General features: G+C 42.7%; 1 protein-coding gene across 1 annotated transcript in view; it reads left to right on the forward strand.

The window, feature by feature from the left end:
- mrps5 (mitochondrial ribosomal protein S5) overlaps positions 1 to 18,814 on the forward strand; it is a 139,734-nt gene that overhangs the window by 120,307 nt on the left and 613 nt on the right. Inside the window, exons 7-10 of the mRNA XM_080192928.1 lie at positions 1,797 to 1,843; positions 11,224 to 11,281; positions 14,863 to 14,925; positions 16,599 to 16,735. Coding sequence (XP_080049054.1) covers positions 1,797 to 1,843; positions 11,224 to 11,281; positions 14,863 to 14,925; positions 16,599 to 16,735 — 305 coding nt within the window. The remainder of the gene's footprint in view (positions 1 to 1,796; positions 1,844 to 11,223; positions 11,282 to 14,862; positions 14,926 to 16,598; positions 16,736 to 18,814) is intronic.

The raw sequence follows: 18,814 nt of genomic DNA on the forward strand, positions 1-18,814 counted from the left end.
AAAAATGGAATGTGCAGCTACTGAGGGAAAAATAGTGAGCATGGTAATCTGATGGAGATGGGAGAAAAGCAAATTGAAGCCATAAGACATAAAAATATTAAGAGGCTAGGCAGAATGTTAGGAATTGGCCATTGGAGGATTGTAAGCCAGAATTAGAGAAGAGATTGAGGGCTCAGACTAAAGAAATGTAATTATTTCCATATCCTACAAAAATCACTATTTCTGTCAAATGGTTCCATATTTTGAGGACATGGCCAAATAATTGGATTCTGTGCAGACAGCTTGGAAAATGCCAACATTTGGACAAGATGTGAGTGGGCAGAACAATAGCAAGGAAAATATAATGCAAAAGAAATGAATGGGAAGGAAAATGAGCTTGTTTGATGAACAGTCTTTGAAACATTTGAAAGAGCTGGGCGTTAGCTTGATATTCAATATGTCCAATTACTACATATCAGCAATCAGCTGAGCAAATTGAAATGGAACATGGCCAAAGCCGTTAAATACAAGAAAGAGGAAAAATATATAAAGACAAGATAATACGAATCCTGGAAATGTGAAATGGATGCCACAATGTCACAGCGGTTAGCACTGCTGCCTGAAAACACCAGGAACCTGGGTTCGATTCCAACCTTGGATCACTGTCTGTGTGGAGTTTGCACATTCCCCCTGTGTCTGCGTGGGATTCCTCTGAGTGCTCCAGCTTCCTCCACACTACAAAGATGTGTGGGTTATGTTGATTGAATCATCATCGAACCTCTGCAGTACAGAAGGAGGCCATTCAGCCCAACAAATCTCTACTGACCACAATCCCATCCAGGCCCTATTCCCACAACCCTCATTTACCTGTTAATCTCCCTGACACTAAGGTCAATTTAGTGTGGCCAATCCACCTAATCTGTGGTAGTGGTGGGGAGGGAGGGGCTTGGTGGGAGGAGTGGGGGGGGGGCGAAGGGGTGGGAGGTGGGGGAAGGAGGGGACAGGAGAGTAGAGGGGGGAGAGGAGGCCCAAAGCCCAATCATTCTTTGGGTTGGAGGGGGGTGATGGAGGGAGGCCAGATCGTTCTCTGGTTGGGGGGAGATCCACTGCCAGTCTGCAGGCGATCGGTTGGGAGGAAGGAGGGCAGTCTAGGTAGTGGGCGGTGAGTGGATAAGGGGGACAGTTATGTTGTGGGAGTGGGGCAATGTCTGTGGGGCCATCGCTCCCGCTTCTTGCCCCTGGGCCACTTTATCCATTTGTTGCGGCCCTGGAGCGACAATTTTTCAAATTTTTTTCTCGTTGCGCGTATGCAGTTCAAAGCTTTGATCGGCGCACCTGCATTTTAGGTGCAATAAGCCCCACCCAAAGTGCAATTCAGACTTGTGATTTTTTTTTTTCAGGCTTAGTGCATATGACAGCAGATTTCCAAGTCGGATCTGAATTGTGCCCAGATTCAGCACTTAGAATCAAAATGGTATAATTAGGCCCTTAATTTTCCATTAGAGTGTGAAGGTGAGGCACTATGTTCAGTGACCAGAGTCTGGAGAGTGTGGGAAAGGCAGTTGAAAATCAGAGGTCTTGTGTGGAAACCTCCCAAGAACACATTTAATCAGAGTTACGGTAAATGAATGCAAGGAGCAATTCAATGCATTGCTTCAGGCTTGTAATGTTTACACTCATGTTGTGATCTATTTTCTCCCATTTGCAGCTTTCCCAGTTTATAGCCTCACGCCCTCCTGCTAGGCCCCTCTTTAATATGCTTCCTGTTTGTTAAACTAGTATGTTGGAACTGATTAGCTCCTTGTTATTTTATTCAGGTTTTGCATTGGGTAAAGCACCTGACAGAACAACTGCTCTCCGAAAGGTAAGAGTGTGTGTGTGTGCCGTGTTGGCTGTTTTCTTTGCTTATTATCTGTGTCCTCTGATTACCAACCTCCCTGTTGGTGGGAATAGTTTCTCCTTAGTTACTCCAATATGATTTGCAATCATGTCTTATCCAAAATTTGTAACTAATAGTGACTTTCCAATAGACAAAATGATTGTATTGTGTTGCAGGGGTGGCAGCATAATGTTTACATTACTTAGGTTATTCAGAAGTTTGGGCTAATATTACAAAGAGTGTGAACCCACCTTGACAGATTGGGAATTTGAACTCCAGTGTGAAAATAAATCTGAGTGTAAAGAAATAAAAGTGACCACAAATCTGTTAGATTATCATAAAAACGTGATTACAAAAAAAATTTACAGTCAGCGCTGTAAATATGAAATTCTGAAAATACTTTACGGGTCTGGCAGCATGGCGAGAGAAACAGGATTAGCCTTTCAGCTGGTGATCTTTCATCTGAACAAAATTCTGTCACTTCTGATGAAAGGTCATGGGCATGAAATGTTAACTCTGTTTTTCTCTCTCTCTTTCTCTCCATGGATGCTGTCAGATCAACGGAATGAAAACCTATCTTCTTGATTAACCATGATCGTAATGAATGGTGGAGCAGGCTCCAAGGGCCAAATGGCCTCCTCCTGCTCCGATATTCTATGTTCAACTGCTGTTCTTTTTAGGGATGGAAGATCTCTGTATTTAACCCAGTCTGGTGTATATGCGATTCCATGACCCACAAGTAATCCCAGTCCCGCATAATAGTGGTTGATTCATATGCTTTCTGAAGGGACATAGCAAGCTACTCAGTTGAGTCAGATTGGTACAGAGGCACACAGATAGCAATGGTTCTGGTTGAAGACGCAGCACCATCTCAAGGACAAATATATAGGATTGCATATGTAAGATATATGGCACATAACAGACCATTCAATCCATTTAGTGCAAACTGGTGCATATGCTCCACTCAAAACTACTCCTGCCTTTATTCATCTAAATCTACTGCTGTTATCTTCGTATGAATATTTAGTTGCCCCTTAAATGCATCCAAACCGTTTGCTTCAACCACTCCCTGCGGTGGCAAATACCCATGTGCTCACCACTCTGCAGATGAAGAATTTTCTTCTGAATTTCCAATTGAATTTTTTAAATTCATCCATGAGATCTGGACGTCACTGGCTGGGCCAGCATTTATTGCCCATCCCTGAGGGCATTTAAGAGTCAACCACATTGCTGTGGCTCTGGAGTCACATATAGACCAGACCAGGTAAGGATGGCAGATTTCCTTCCCTAAAGAGCTTTAATGAAACAGATGTTTTCTTCTGACAATGGTTTCATAGTCATCAGTAGATTCTTAATTCTAGATGTTTTCTATTGAATTCAGATTTCACCAACTGCCATGGTAGGATTTGAACCCGGGTCCCCGAGCATTACCCTGGGTCGCTGGATTACTAGTGCAGCGATGATAATATTGATGAGTATCTTGTATTTACGGCCCCTAATTATGTTCTTCCCCACGAGGGGAAACATTCCCACTGTTTCCTCTCTAGGTGTCCTTGCCAGCAACTCCCACATTCTGGAAGATTTTATTTTAAAAGTACAATTTTGGTTAATTTAATATTTGATGGAGCGCAATGAAAAAGCTGAGTCATTGCGACCCAGGGAAAGCATGTCTACAGTAAGTGTTTGCAGCCCGAGGAGCTTCAGTTTAAGAATTTCTAAGCTGAAGGCTGATCTGCAGACACTGTGACACATTAGGGAAGGGAAAAGTCACCTGGATAATTTGTACCAAGAAACAGTCACACCTCTTAGAGTCATACAGCACAGAAACAGGCCCTTTGGCCACCATGTCTACGCTGACCATCAAATACTAATCTATACTATTTACCAGCACTTGGACCATAGCCTACTATGCCTTGGCAATTTATGTGCGAAGGATAGAGTCTTCTGATTTGTTCTTTGGTCAGAGACAGGAGAGTGTGACGGCGAGTGAGGGGACCCAGAGGACAGGAACATCAACGTCTGCAATTGTCTAGCAGGTTTGAGGTTCTCTCAGCTTGTTTGGATAATAGTAGGAGCTGCAGGGTGGATGAGCAGACTGACCATGGCACGGTGGTACAGGAAGCCATTCAAATGGGGGATTACATAAGAATGTAGTTTTATTAGGGGACAGTATAGTTAGTGGGAGTGGACACTGTGTCTGTAGCAAGAAGCAAGAGTCAACACGGCTGTATTGCCTGCCCAGTGACAGGATTTGAGGCATCTGTTCCAAGCTGGAGAGAAACTTGCAGTGGGAGGGGGAGGATGCAGTGGTCATTATCCATGTAGGTATCAGTGACATTGACAGGACGAAGAAGGAGCTTTTACATAGACAGTATGACGAGTTGGACATCAAATGCAGAAGCAGAACCTCAAAGATAATCATTTCTAGATTATTACCTGAGCCATGTGCAAATTGCATAGCGCAAATAAGTCAGAGAAATGAATTGTAGCTCAAAGACTGGGGTGGGAGAAGTGGGTCCTGGTGTGTGGGATACTGACACCAGTACTGGGAAAGTGGAACCTATACCATTGGGATTGCCTACTCCTGAACCATCATAGGACTGATGTTTTAATGAGCCGCATAGCTCATTAAAACATCAGTCCTAGCATGGTTTACCAAAGAACAGAGATAAGGCAATAGAGGAAGGTACAAATATGTGGAATAATAAACAGACGGTGACAGGCAGGAAGAGAGAGTACAAATCTAATCAGCAGGTATGGCTAGCTGCTACAAAAATAATAAAAGGACAAAACTAAAGGCTATGAGTCTAATAAATGCATATAGTATTCAAAATCAAAATAGATGAATGCAAATAGAAATTAATAAGTACAATCTGATGGCCATTGCAGAGGCAAAACTATAGGATGACATAGATTGGGACCTGAATATTGAGGGATATGTAGCGTTTGGGAAGGACAAGAAGTTATGAAAAGGTGGAGGGGTGTTAAAGATGTGATGGTTATGTACATTAACCCCACTCAAGGAATTTCACAGTAACTTCATTGCAGTGTTAAAGTAAGCCTTACCTGTGACTAATAAATAAACTTTAAACTTTATTATTTAATTATGACACATTAAAGAGTGATGGTGGCACAGTGGTTAATACTGCTGCCTCAAAGCACCAGGAATCCTGGTTCAATTCTGGCCTTGGGTGAATGTCTGTGTGGAGTTTGCATATTCTGCCCATGTCTCTACGGGTTTCCTCCCATAGTCCAAAGGTCTGTAGGTTAGGTGGATTAGCCATGGCTGCAGCTGGAGTACTGTGTGCAGTTTTGGGCGCCGCACCTGCGCAAGGATATTTTGGCCCTGGAGGGAGTGCAGAGGAGGTTTACTAGGCTGATACCGGAGTTGAGGGGATTGAGCTATGAGGAGAGGCTGAATAAACTAGGCTTGTACTCGTTAGAGTTTAGAAGAATGAGGGGAGATCTCATTGAGACGTATAAGATGATGAATGGGATGGATAGGATAGAGGTGGAGAGACTCTTCCCGCTCAAAAAAGACAGTAGGACTAGGGGGCACAGCCTCAAGATAAAGGGGAGGCGGTTTAGAACGGAGTTGAGGAGGAACTTCTTCACTCAAAGGGTGGTGAATCTCTGGAATTCTCTGCCCGTTGAAGTGGTGGAGGCTGCCTCGCTAAATATTTTTAAGAAGCGGGTTGATGGGTTCTTGATAAGAGAGGGGATTAAGGGTTATGGGGAGAGGGCGGGAAAGTGGAACTGAGCCACAACAGATCAGCCATGATCTTATTGAATGGCAGGGCAGGCTCGAAGGGCTAGATGGCCTACTCCTGCTCCTATTTCTTATGTTCTTATGTTCTTATGTTCAAATGTCTGGTTTTATAGGGGTTGGATGGGGGAGACGGCCTGGGTAATGTACTCTTACCCTGGGCAGGAAACAGGATCTACAAAGAACAGTTCAGCACAGGAACAGGCCCTTCCGCCCACCCAGCTTGTGCCTTTCTAATCTAACATTCTTTTGCCTCTACATGGCCCATATCCCTCTATTCCCTCCCTATTCACGTATCTATCCAGATGCCTCTTGAACGTTGTTATGGAATCTGCTTCCACTGCCGCCTCCAACAAGATGTAGAAGCACTTTGAGTTGAGATGAGAAATGATGAAGGCAAGAAGTCACTTGTGGGAGCTGCATACTGGCCCCTTATTTATAATTATATAGTAGGACAAAATATGAAAGAAGAGATAATGGCAGTTTGTCAGAAAGGTATGGAGATAATCATGGGGAATTTTAATCTACATATAAATTTGGAAAATTCAGACGGGTAAAGGTACATAAATGAGGAATTCATAGAATGCTTTCAGTTTTCAGGATAATTTTTTGGAACAGCATATTCTGGGGCCAACCAAAGAGCAGGCTATCCTAGACTTGGCATTGTGCAGAGATTAACTGAGCTGGCTGGAGTGAACTGACAAATGTGCTTAAGGGATAGATAGATCAGTAGAGGTTCAGTGGTAGACATTTATATGGATATTTCAGAATATACAGAATAGATTTATTTTGTAAAAAATCATTTCCATTTGGAAATACTGGCCAGTTAGCCTATCCTCTGTGGATGGATGGATTGAAGATTAGCTAGCTAACAGGAAACAGTGTTGGCATAAATGAGTCTATCTGGTTGGAAAGAGGGATCAGTGCTGGGACCTCAGACTTCTACAATTTATATAAATGATTTGGATGAAGGGACTGAAGGTGTGGTTATTAATTTGCTGACAACTCAAAGATAGTAGGAAAATAAATTGTAAAGAGGACATGAGATTGCAAAGAGACATCGGTTATGAGTGGGCAGAAATGTGGCAAATGTGAAATGGTTCATTTTAGCAGGAAGAATAAAAAAACAAGCTTATCTCCAAGTGGTGAGAGATTGCAGAGCTCTGAGATGCAGAGGGATCTGGGTAGTCCTGGTGCATGAATCACTAAAAGTTAGTATACAGGTACAGCAAGTAATTAAGAAAACTAATAGAATATGCTCATTCATTGTGAGGGGAATTGACTACGAAAGTAGGGAAGTTATGCTTCAGTTATACAGGGCATTGTTGAGGCCACATCTGGAGTATTGTGCACAGCGTTATTCTCCAGGAATGATGTAAACGCGTTAGAAGCAATTTAGAGAAGGTTTACTAGACTAATACCAGGAATGAGCAGGTTGTCCTGCAAGGAAACGTGGAGAGATTAGGTTTGATCCATTAGAGTTGAGAAGAATAAGAAGCAACTTGATCAAAACCTACAAGATCCTGAGGGACAGGATGGATGCAGAGAGGATGTTTCCTCTACTTGGAGAATCTAGTACCAGGGATCATTGTTTAAAAATAAGGACACAAATGTCTAGAATACAAGAGCCTTATACAGCCTAGAGGCTGTATAAGGCTCTGGTCAGACCCCATTTGGAGTATTGTGAGCTATTTTGGGCCCCATATCTAAGAAAGAATGTGCTGGCCTTGGAAAGATTCCAGAGGAAGTTCACAAGAATGATCCCTGGAATGAAGAGCTTGTCCTATGAGAAACAGTTGAGGACTCTGGGTCTGTACTCATTGGAGTTTAGAACAACGATAGGAGGTCTAATTGAAACTTGCAGGATACTGCGAGACCTGAATAGAGTGGACGAGGACAGCATGTTTCCACTAGTAGGAAAAACTAGAACCAGAGGGCACAACCTCAGACTAAAGAGACGATTTTTTAAACAGAAATGAGAAGAAATTTCTTCAGCCAGAGTGGTGAATCTGTAGAACTCTTTGCCGCAGGAGGCTGTGAAGGCCAGGTCATTGAGTGTCTTTAAGACAAAGATAGATAAGCTCTTGATTAATGAGGGGATCAGAGGTTATGGGGAAAAGGCAGGAGAATGGGGATGAGAAAACAATCAGCCATGATTGAGTGGCGGAGCTGACTTGATAGACCGAGTGGCCTAAATCTGCTCCTATGTCTTGTGATCTAAGAGGTCACTCCTTTAAGATGGAGATTAGGAGAATGCTGTCCTCAGAGGGCTGAGAGTCACTGGAACTCTGTTCCTCAAAAGGCAGTGGAAGCAGAGTCTGTGAATATTTTTAAGGCAGAATTAGATAGATTCTTGATTAATGGTGGGTTGGGGGTGTGGTGAAAGGTTATTGGGATCGGTTAGAATGTGGGGTGAGATTGCTATTAGATCAGCCATGATCTTATTGAATGGCAGACTAGGCTTGAAGGGCCGAGTGGCCTACTCCTAATTCGGGCTGAGTATTTTTCACACTCCATAATTTTCTAATTTCCTCTGAATGTATTTTTGTTGTATTATTAAACATTAATCAAATTGTGAAAAGAAATATTTTACCTGCAATACCTCAATTCACAGTGCATTGCTTTGTTTATTTTCTCCTGCTATTTATTGGCAAGATAGATGCACAAAAGTAGTTTTCTGTTCGGGTCCTGAACTTGAACCCCTAGGTATAATATGAAGCCAAACTAGGCCCCAACAATGTCTCTATTTTGACATAAATTTGAGGAAAGGATGCTTCACTCCTGGGGTTATTCCACTAACAAAGTAGGGATCTTTATCAAAACGAGCTTTATTTATACAACAATTTCAGTATAAATCTAACAAAATTTGAAGCAGCTTAACTCTTAACAGTTGAACAATCTTTAAACATGAAGAGAAAGAACGCTAATTTCTAACTTATCAGTATTTCAGTTCCAAATAAACAACAGAATTAATAGCCACTTAGTTAGCAGTCACAAATATACTTGCTATAATGCATGTAGGGAACTTTGAGCTTTCAAAAGCCTGCAAATTTCTCCTAGCTTTAACCAGCACAGCCAAACTCTAAATTCTTTCTTTGCAAAAGCCCCTTTGCTGTTCTGTGCATAGGCCCAGGACTGCACCTAACCCAAAATATCTCATGACCCTATCAGTCAACTGAGTCTGAAACCCCAGAGGAACTTAAGTAAACAAAATTCCATTAACTCTACTGTTGTCTCATAGCGCCAGGGTCCCGGATTTGATTCTTGGCTGGGTGACTGTCTGTTTGGAGTCTGCACCTTCTCCCTGTGTCTGCATGGGTTTCCTCCAGGTGCTCTGGTTACCTCCCCACAGTTCAAAAAATGTACTGGTTACGTGCATTGGCCATGCTAAATTCTCCCTTGGTGTACCCGAACAGGCATTGGAATGTGGTAACATGGGGATTTTCACAGTAACTTCATTGCAGTGTTAACGAGCCTAGTTGTGTAACTGCTTGCTAAGTTGGAGTAATTATTCTGCTCTGACAGCATCTGAGCTGTATTTCTCTAGACAGGAACTCCTGAAACATTTTTTTAAAAACTGAAAAATCACTTTTATACACTTTCATCACATTGCTTTGTAGTATGTTTGCGTGTCGAACAGAATAAACTCTGGAGCAATTGTGAAGATATTTAGGAGGCTTGCCTCAGCTGTCAATCCAGTTTAACTGAGGACAGCATCACACTGCTTTCTGTGGTGTTTAAAGCACAGCTTCACCTTCATGCTAGCAAAGCAAGAGATGCTGCAAACCCACCCCAGCATTCTGCAGCGTCCCAGTGTCCACTCTCTGCAGAATAAAAGCACTGAAACATGTCACACCATCTCCATCTGATACTGGAAATATCCTTCCATGCATAACTGTTTTTGTGTTACGTGGATCACTAACTCAAGCTTGCAAGGCCAGCTGTACCACAATCATCTTCACCACCATCAGTCAAAGTAACCCTGAGGCCAACTCGCCTCAGAAGGGCCTCAGACGATTTTTAAAAATTCTTCTTTTTCATTCAAGGGACATGGGGCATCGCTGGCTGGCCAGCATTTATTGCCCATCCCAAGGTATGCTTGAGAAGGTGGTTGTGAGCTGCCTTCTTGAATTGCTGCAGTGTACATGCTGTGGATTGACCCACAATGCCATTAGGGAGGGAATTCCGGGATTTTGACCAGCGATTGTGAAGGAATGGCGATATATTTCCAAGTCAGGATGGTGAGTGGCTTGGAGGGGAACTTGCAGGTGGTGGTGTTCCCTTGAATCTGCTGCCCTTGTCCTTCTAGATGGAATTGGTTGTGGGTTGGAAGGTGCTGTCTAAGGATCTTTGGTGAATTGCTGCAGTGCACCTGTATGCACTGCTGCTACTGAGCATAGGTGTTGGGGGGGGGGGGGGTGGTGGCTGTTTGTGGGTGTGGTGCCAGTCGGCTGGGCAGTGTTGTCCCAGATGGTGTCAAGCTTCCTTATTGTCTTCAAGAAGATGGTGGTGAGCTGCTTTCTTTAGCCCTTGCAGTCCATGTGTGGGTACAGCCACATTGCTGCTAGGAAGGGGGTTCCAGGATTTTGGCCCAGTAATAATGAAGGATCACCTGCTCAATCAAGTTGGGTGTGTGGCATGCAACAGCACTTGCAGGTGGTGGTGTTCCTATGCATCCCTTCTATGTGGTTGAGATCTTAGATTTGGAAGGCACTGTTAGAACAGCCTTAGTGAGTTGCTGAAATGCATCTTGCAGACGGTACATACAGCTGCCCCTGTGCATCGGTGGTGGAGGGAGTGAATGTTTGTTGTGGCAGATGTGATGTCAGTCAAGTGGGCTGAATTGTCCTGGATGCTATTGAATTTCTTGAGTGTTGTTGGAGCTGCGCTCAGCCAGCTAAGTGGAGAGCATTCCATCACACACTTGACTTGCACCTTGTAGATGGTGAGTAGCCTTTGGGGCATTAGGAGATTAGTTACTTGCCACAGCCTCCAACCTGCTCTTATATTTATATGGTTGGTCCTGTTCAGTTTCTGGCCAATGACAACACTGCCCCCCCCCCCCCCCCCCCCCGCCCCGGCTTCCCAGAATGTTGATAGTGCAAGATTCGACAATGGTAATGCCATTTAATGTCAAAGGAAGATAGGTAGAATCTCTCTTGTTGGAGATAGTTATTGCCTGGCATTTGTGTGACTCTCATTTTGCTGCATGTGGACATGGACCGTTTCAGTATCTGAGGAGTCACGAGTGATGTTGAACATTGTGCAGTCATCTGCAAACATTGACCTTATGATAGAGGGAAGGAGAAAGACTCAGTTTCTGGTGGTTTTCCCATTTCCCTTTGCAGAGACACTGCTGTGTATCGTTTCTCCCACCTAGTGTCTGTGTTGAGAACAGACAAAGTTATTAGCTAGATCAACCAGCATTCTTTGGGATTCAATCTCAGTATTGTCTGACTAGACTAAAGTTGAGCTGAACTGCTTTGTCTCCCAACTACATGATTTACTTAATTAATAAACATATTTTTTGCCTTTAAACATTTAGTTCAGTAAACCATTCAGTGCTCTATTTTAATTGTGTGTCTTGTTTGATTCATAGGCAAAAAACAGAGCTATCCACTACTTGTACTATATCGAGCGGTACAACAGCCACACGAGTAAGTATCTTTTGTTTATTATTCTGTACATTTCCCATCTGTAGCATGATGAGTCCTGAGAAACTACATGCCAAGTGCTCATGAGAATGGTGTTGCAATATATGTAGATAGTTCTGTGTCATCATAAGCCAGAGGATTTATAGATTTGTGCAAGTTTGCTTCCCCCCAGCCACCACAACCCAAACTTCTGGTTTGCTAATCCTGAATCATATAATGTGCTGACAGATACAATTTATGTTATGCAACCCCCATATTAAATACAAAAACAGAACATGCTGGAAAATCTCAGCCGGTCTGACAGCAACTGTAGAGAGAGAATAGAGCCAACATTTCAAGTCTAGATGCATGGTTCTATGACCCTTGTCAAAGCTGAAAGAGAATCAGCAGATTTATATGTGGAGTGGGGATGATGAAATGGGACAAAGGGAATGTAAGTGAGCATGCAGGAGGCTAAGAAGGTGTTGAAAGTGTCCATTAAGTAATCAGAATGCGTGAGTGGCACAGCAAAGGTACAGTTTGGTAAAGGACTGCCTGAGGAATGTGGCAGTTGGTCTGAAGAAGAGGGGCTATGGTGGGGGAGGGGGGGCCAGTGGGCCAGTGGAAAGAAAGAGAGCGATAAAATGCAGAATGAAATGAAATAAAATAAATGGAAATGGGATGGAGGGGACAGCTCATGCTCTGAAGTTGTTGAACTCAATGTTCAGTGCCTCAGAAGATGGGGTGCTGTTCATCTTGTTTGTGGACCCAGACCTTCCCTACCACCCCTCCGTACCCTCATGGTATCAGTCTCTGCTGACTCTTTTTCCTCTCAGCTCTGACCAAGGGTCATCTAGACCTGAAACGTTGGCTTTGTTCTGTCGCTGCAGATGCTGCCAGACCCGCTGAGGTTTTCCAGCATTTTTCTGTTTTTGTTCCAGATTCCAGCACCCGCAGTATTTTGCGTTTAGCCCCATATTAAATAAGTGGGTAAAATGCAGGAAGATCCCCCAAAGTCTACCTAGAGGTGAAATTAAAAATATAAGGAATAAAGTTGGGGATTTATTTCCAAACAAATAATAAATTAGTAAACTTTGACATAACAGATGTAGCTGGCTCCATTTCTGTCTGTGCTGATTTGCCAGATGGTAGAAACTTGTGACCATTTTATTTTCCGTTCTGCTGTTTTCCTCTCTTTCTTTTCCAGTGAGGTATACATTTTTATATTCACCACTGATAAGTTGTAATGTTCCTATTAAACTGAAACTGGGTCAGATTTTATATGATTGATTTCCAGAATGCCAAAAGATATTCAGGCCAATATTTTGCTTCAGCAGTTGTTGAAATGGGGGGTATATGTAGCTTCAGCCTGACAGCAACAAGATAAAAAGATGCCACTGTACTGACAGTCTCACTGAATGTTCATGTAATAAAAATGCATCCTGATTTAAAATTAGATCTCTGTGAGGTTTGGACCTAAAGTGGACTAGAGAAATCTTTACAGGGTTTCTGATTTGTGCTTTCCCTCATTGCACTTGATTCTGGCATCAAGGGTAGGAATTTGTTCTACACAAAAACTAGAAAGCAATAGCAATTTGTTGGACTGAAATTAGAAAGTGCCAGATGTGTTAACATGTCCATCATGCAAACCAATTTTCCATTCATTGACTCTGTCTACACTTCCTGATGCCTTGGCAAAGCAGTCAGGACCCCATGCACCCCGGACATTCTCTCTTCACCTTCTTCCTTTGGGGAAAAGATACAAAAGTCTGAGGTTGTGTACCAACCGACTCAAGAACAACTACTTCCCTGCTGCTGTTTTGAATGGACCTACCTTGCATTAAGTTGACCTTTCTCTACACCCTAGTTATGACTGTAACACTACATTCTGCACCCTCTCTTTTCCTTTTCTATGAATGATATGTTTTGTCTGTACAGCACACAAGAAACAATACTTTTCACTGTATGCAAATACATGTGACAAAAATCAAATCAAAAAAAAAATCTTTCACGAGATGTGGGCATCACTGGCTGGGCCATTTATTACCCATTGCCCTTCATAAGGTGGCAGTGAACAACACTGTTGACCCTCTGGTCCACATGATGCAGGTTCGCCAATAGTGCTGTTCAGAAGGCAGCACCAGGATTTTGACCTTGCAACAGTGAACGAATGGCGATTTTTCTAAGGCAGGATGGTGAGTGGCTTTGAGGAGAACATCCAAATGGCGGTGTTCCCATACATCTGCAACCTTTAACCTTCAAGATGGTAGAGGTTGAGGGATTGGAAGGTGCTGCCAAACACGTTTTATTGAGTGCTGCAGTGTATCTTGTAGATGCAATACTGTGGTCACTGTGCATCAATAACAGAAGGAGCGCATGTTGAAGTTGGGTATCAGTCAACTGGGCTGCTTCATCTTGGATGGTGTCAAGCTCTTGAGTGTTGTTAGAGTTGCACTCATCCATCACACTCTCAACTTGTGCCTTCTGGGTGGTGGGAAGTTGGTGATGGAAGAAGGTGGTGGGCCTTCAGGCTTTCGTAAGTCAGCTGGTGACTTAATCGTCACAGAATTCCCAGCTTCTGACATGCTCCTGTAGCCATAGTATTTAGATGGCTGGCCCAGTTCAGTTTCTTTTTTTAAAGTATTCATTCCTGGGACATGGATTTTTGGACAGCTTTTCTGGCCAGCATTTTTTGCTCATCCCTAGTTGCCATTGTTCAGAATCAACCACATTGCTGTGGCTCTGGAGTCACATGTAGGCCAGACCAGGTAAGAAAGGCAGATTTCCTTCCCTAAAAGACATTAGTAAACCAGTGGGTTTCTCCAACATAGAATCATAGAAACCCTACAGCGCAGAAAAAGGCCATTTGGCCCATCAAGTCTGCACCGACCACAATTCCACCCAGGCCTTACCCTCACATCCCTACAGTTGTCCTGCTGACAATTGACAATGGTTTCATGGTTATTAATAGATTCTTAATTCCAGATTTTTTTTATTGAATTCAAATTCTACCTATCTGGCGGGATTCAAACCCGGGTCCCCAGAGCATTATCTGAGTTTCTGGCACTAGCCCCCAGATGTTAGTAAGGAGGACTTTGCATGGTTGATAAGGCTGTTTGTTTTACCGTTGTCTTTTCCGGTGACAAGGTCAATGTCAGGTGGTCCATCCGTATTCATTTCTTTGTTGAGATTTTGTAGCAGTTGATACAATTGAGTGTCTTGCGGGGCCATTTCAGAGGGCAGTTAAGAATCAACTACATTGCTGTGGCTCTGGAGTCATATGTAGGCCAGAACAGGTAAGGAAGGACAGCAGATTCCCTTCCCTAAAGGATATTAGATTATTGATTAATTAGTTATTGATTAATTTATTAATGAAAAGCAGATGTGTTAAATTTTTGGACAATTAGAACTCAAAACCATTCACCTATTGTTTCTCCTTTTCAGATGCTTATAGATTTGTGTGCTTTCTATGCTTGTTTTCTGATTCTTGGCACTTGTAGTTTTATTTCAATCACTATGCAGTAGCGTTTGCCAAGAAATAAGACAGATTAAAACAAGTTTGTTATTCATCTGTATTGACTGAAAAATATTTTGTCTTAATTCAGTTTATCACGATATAACATCAAAGTTCAAACGAACAACAGTCAAAATGAAGAAACAGAACAATGGTGAGACTGATGTACAGCAGTTGTGCGCGTAATTTGGTGCAGAGCACTAATTAATTAAAGTGTCTATTTGGATCATATTGGAGGAGGAAATCCAATTATAGCACTTCAGTAAAGAGGATTTTCCACACTAAATTAAGCAATGAGATAACATTTGGTTAAAATCCAAAGGCTGAAAGCATCTTTCAGGTGCTGCTAGTAAACTCCTTTATCAGTCCTTGTGCCAGATTGAGAATTGAAGACAATCTGTGAAATTGTGTGAAATTCGTAAAGTCAATCTAATTTATTTTTAACCTGCTAACTAGCATCATTAACAGCTCCTTTGAACAGCCATTTATCAGTTCTTCAAAGCCATTGTCATCAAACCCCCTCAAAAAATTCTACTTTATTTATTCTGGGTGTCGCTGGCTGGGCCAGCATTTGTTGCCTATCCGTAACTGCCCCTTTAACTGAATGGTTTGCTAGGCCATTTCAGAAGGCATGTGAAAGTCAACCACATTGCTGTGGGTCTGGACTCTCATGTAGTCCAGACTGAGTAAGGATGGCAGATTTCCTTCCCTAAAGGCTTTTTATAAAAATTGGCAATGGTTTCATGTTCATCAGTGAACTTTTTTTTTAACTGAATTCAAATTTTACCATCCGCGGTGGCAGGATTTGAACTAAGGCCCCCAGAGTATTATCCTGGGTCTCTGGAGTACTAGTCAAGTGACAATACCACTAACATGTACTATATCAAGCGACTGCTTCTCTATCCACATCTGTACTTTCAAATTACTATTTAGCTTCCCATTCCTCCCTCAAGTTCTGGATGCAGCCAACTCTAACAGTATCTATTATATGTTCAAGTCTGTACACTCTGGTTTCCACCCTGCCAAAATCACCCCACAACTCTGGTCAGAGAAAGTCTTGCCAATTCATTTGTCTTAACTGTAAAAAATCTTGGGGGGTGCAAAAGCAACTTCACCAAAATCCCTTTATTTACAATTCCAACTGCAGTACACAGAGTGCTATCAATGAGCAGTCTACCATACCCGGTTAAATACATCCCTGGTTATTAATAAATCTAATAAATAATGTATTAAATACGAAGAAAAGACTCCCTGATTGACTTCTTACTCAGGGAATTCATATTTCAATAGCCATCCTCAGTGGCCTGATTGAAGACCTTACATTAACATGACTAGGTTTCATAATAATTGAAACCAAATGTTGGTCATGTCTACATTAGCTCTGTATTTCACTGGAATTTAGTTTTTGCCTGTAACAATGGAGCACAATTCAAAGACTGCTATCTGTTATTTAAGACAGTGCAATGAGTTGTCATACAGCCTGTTATTCCAATATTTTTATTCCACGATAAAAAATGCATGGGGTAGAATTCCAAACAGGATCTGCTGAAAGTTTTTTAAAAAATCCAAAAAAAATCTGCTCTACCTCTTCCACCCCTCTGTCTAACTATAAAACCATCACATTCTACCTCTCTTCAGTTCTGAAGAAGTCATACAGACTCAAAACGTTCACAGATGCTGCAAACCTGCTGGGTTTTTCCAGCATTTTATTATATAAAAAAAACTTGTTGAAGCTTTTGAATACTTAAGTTATTCCAGCTCTCTCTCCTGAGTGTAGTTTCAGGCCATACATGTTTTTAAACATGTTAATTACTTTTGTGCCCTCAGGCTATGGATTACATTGTCATCGAGCTATCATTACAATCTGCAAATTAATTGGCATTAAGGACATGTACGCCAAGGTTTCTGGATCGACAAATCTATTGAATATCACCAGAGCCCTCTTTCAGGGATTGTCAAAGCAGGTAAAGTGGCATCTAAATCCACATGAACGCTATTGGTCATTTCTCAGGATCAGATTTGATGACTAATGTCAGGCCAGTGACATCCACACTCTAGGTTGTTCATTCATGTCACATTCACCCGGTCTTTCTGTAGCTCTGTTAACTCATTCAGGAAAGTTAGCTTGCAGTCAGGCCCTATAGACCAGTCCCTGAGCCATCAGATCCTGGTTGATGCAACAACAGGGATGCAATAGTCCCCTTATTAGCCCTGGACTGGGGAAGGGTAAATCATTCAGGCTTCTTATCTTCCCAGACGTTCTTTAAAAACCTCTTCTAGGAAGGCGTGCGTCGGGGTTTTTTTATCCATTCGTGGGATGTGGGCATTGCTGATTGGGCCAACTTTTGTTGCCCATCCCTAATTGTCCTTGAACTGAGTGGTTGGCTCAGACATTTCGGAGGGGAATTAACAGTCAACAGTTTATGGGCAGCATAGTGGCACATTGGTTAGCACTGCTACCTCACAGCACCAGGGACCCGGATTCAGTTCCTGGCTTGGGTCACTGTCTGTGTGGAGTCTGCACGTTCTCCCTTTGTCTGCATGGGTTTCCTCCAGGTGCTCTGGTTTCCTCCCACAGGCCAAAGCTGTGCAGGTTAGTTGGATTGGCCATGCTAAATTGCCCCTGAGTGTCAGAGAGACTAGCTAGGGTAAATGTATGGTGTTAATCTGAATAGGGCCTGGGTGGGATTGTGGTTGGTGCAGACTCGATGGGGCGAATGGTCTCCTTCTGCACTGTATTATTCTACATTTCAGTCACACTGCCGTGGACCTGACTGGGCCAGACCAGGTAAGGATGGCAGAATTCTTTGCTCAAAGGACATCAGTGAACCAGATAGGATTTTTATGAGGATTGCCAGTGATGTCAGGGTCACTAAACTTTTAATTCCAGAGTTTTATTGAATTCAGATTTCACCATCTGCCATGGTGGATTCGAACCCTGAGTTTCTAGATTACTAGTCCAGTGACAATGCCTCTCTGCCAACATGCTGAACGATCAAACTCGTGCATGATGCCGGGTGAGCCTGTTTCCCTTGCGGAGAGAACCGGAGACACTGGCTGGGAGCTCACGCGCTCTCTGCCACTGACGTTCCCAGCAGACAAATAGTCTGATTGCCAATCACTGTCTGGGCTCACACATAACAAATGGTCACTTGGACAATGTGCCAGAGGGTGACTGCTGTGCACAAACCAAACCACATCATAAACCATGCTCCAGGGAGCATCAGTGCCCTCAGCAGTGGAGGGAAAATTGAAGGAGAAGCGAATAGAAATAAATAATAATTTAATATTAAACAGACATTCCTTTTTTTAAAATAATTTAAAAATGTAGCAGAATTCATTTTTGTTGATCCCAGTATCTTCTCCTTTTCTCCCTGAATGGACCTCCATATCCCTGTAATTGAGAGACAGATGATCTGCTGCCACGTCTCTACAAACACCTCATTTTAGTTGGATGCTGTGAGGGGGAGGAGGAATGTACATTAAAACATTAGAGGAAACAAGGTACAGAATTGAGCATTTCCATGCTTCAGCTTGACTGGATTGTCAGGGACCTACTTTCATGGTGTCCCCAGAAAGCTGTTTTAAACGTTTGAAAGACAGTTACTTAGCAGACTTGAGTTGGGGAGAATCATAGAATCTCCACAGGGCAGAAGGAGGCCATTCGGCCCATCGAGCCTGCACTGACAATCCTATCCCATTAACCCCCCTGACACTAATCCACCTAACCTGCACATTTTTGGAGTCTGGGAGGAAACCGGAACACCCGGAGGAATGTCACGCAGACATGGAGAGAAAGTGCAAACTACACAGACAGTGACCCGAAGCCAGAATTGAACCTGGGGCTGAGAGGCAGCAGTGCTAACCATCGTGCCGCCCCTTGAAGATCTTTGGAATGTTTTATCAGCCTCTTTATCAATTCTCTTAATTGACTGTTTTCCGATTTGCTGCAACTTCCATATAAAGCTTTTGACGTTCATAAATGACCTTTGTAATTATTTTCCATAAATACTTATTACGGTTAAATGTTCATTACTTTCATT

This window comes from Carcharhinus amblyrhynchos, chromosome 7 (genome assembly GCF_965287045.1).
Source record: "Carcharhinus amblyrhynchos chromosome 7, sCarAmb.v2.hapA, whole genome shotgun sequence".
NCBI classification, from domain to species: Eukaryota; Metazoa; Chordata; class Chondrichthyes; order Carcharhiniformes; family Carcharhinidae; genus Carcharhinus; species Carcharhinus amblyrhynchos.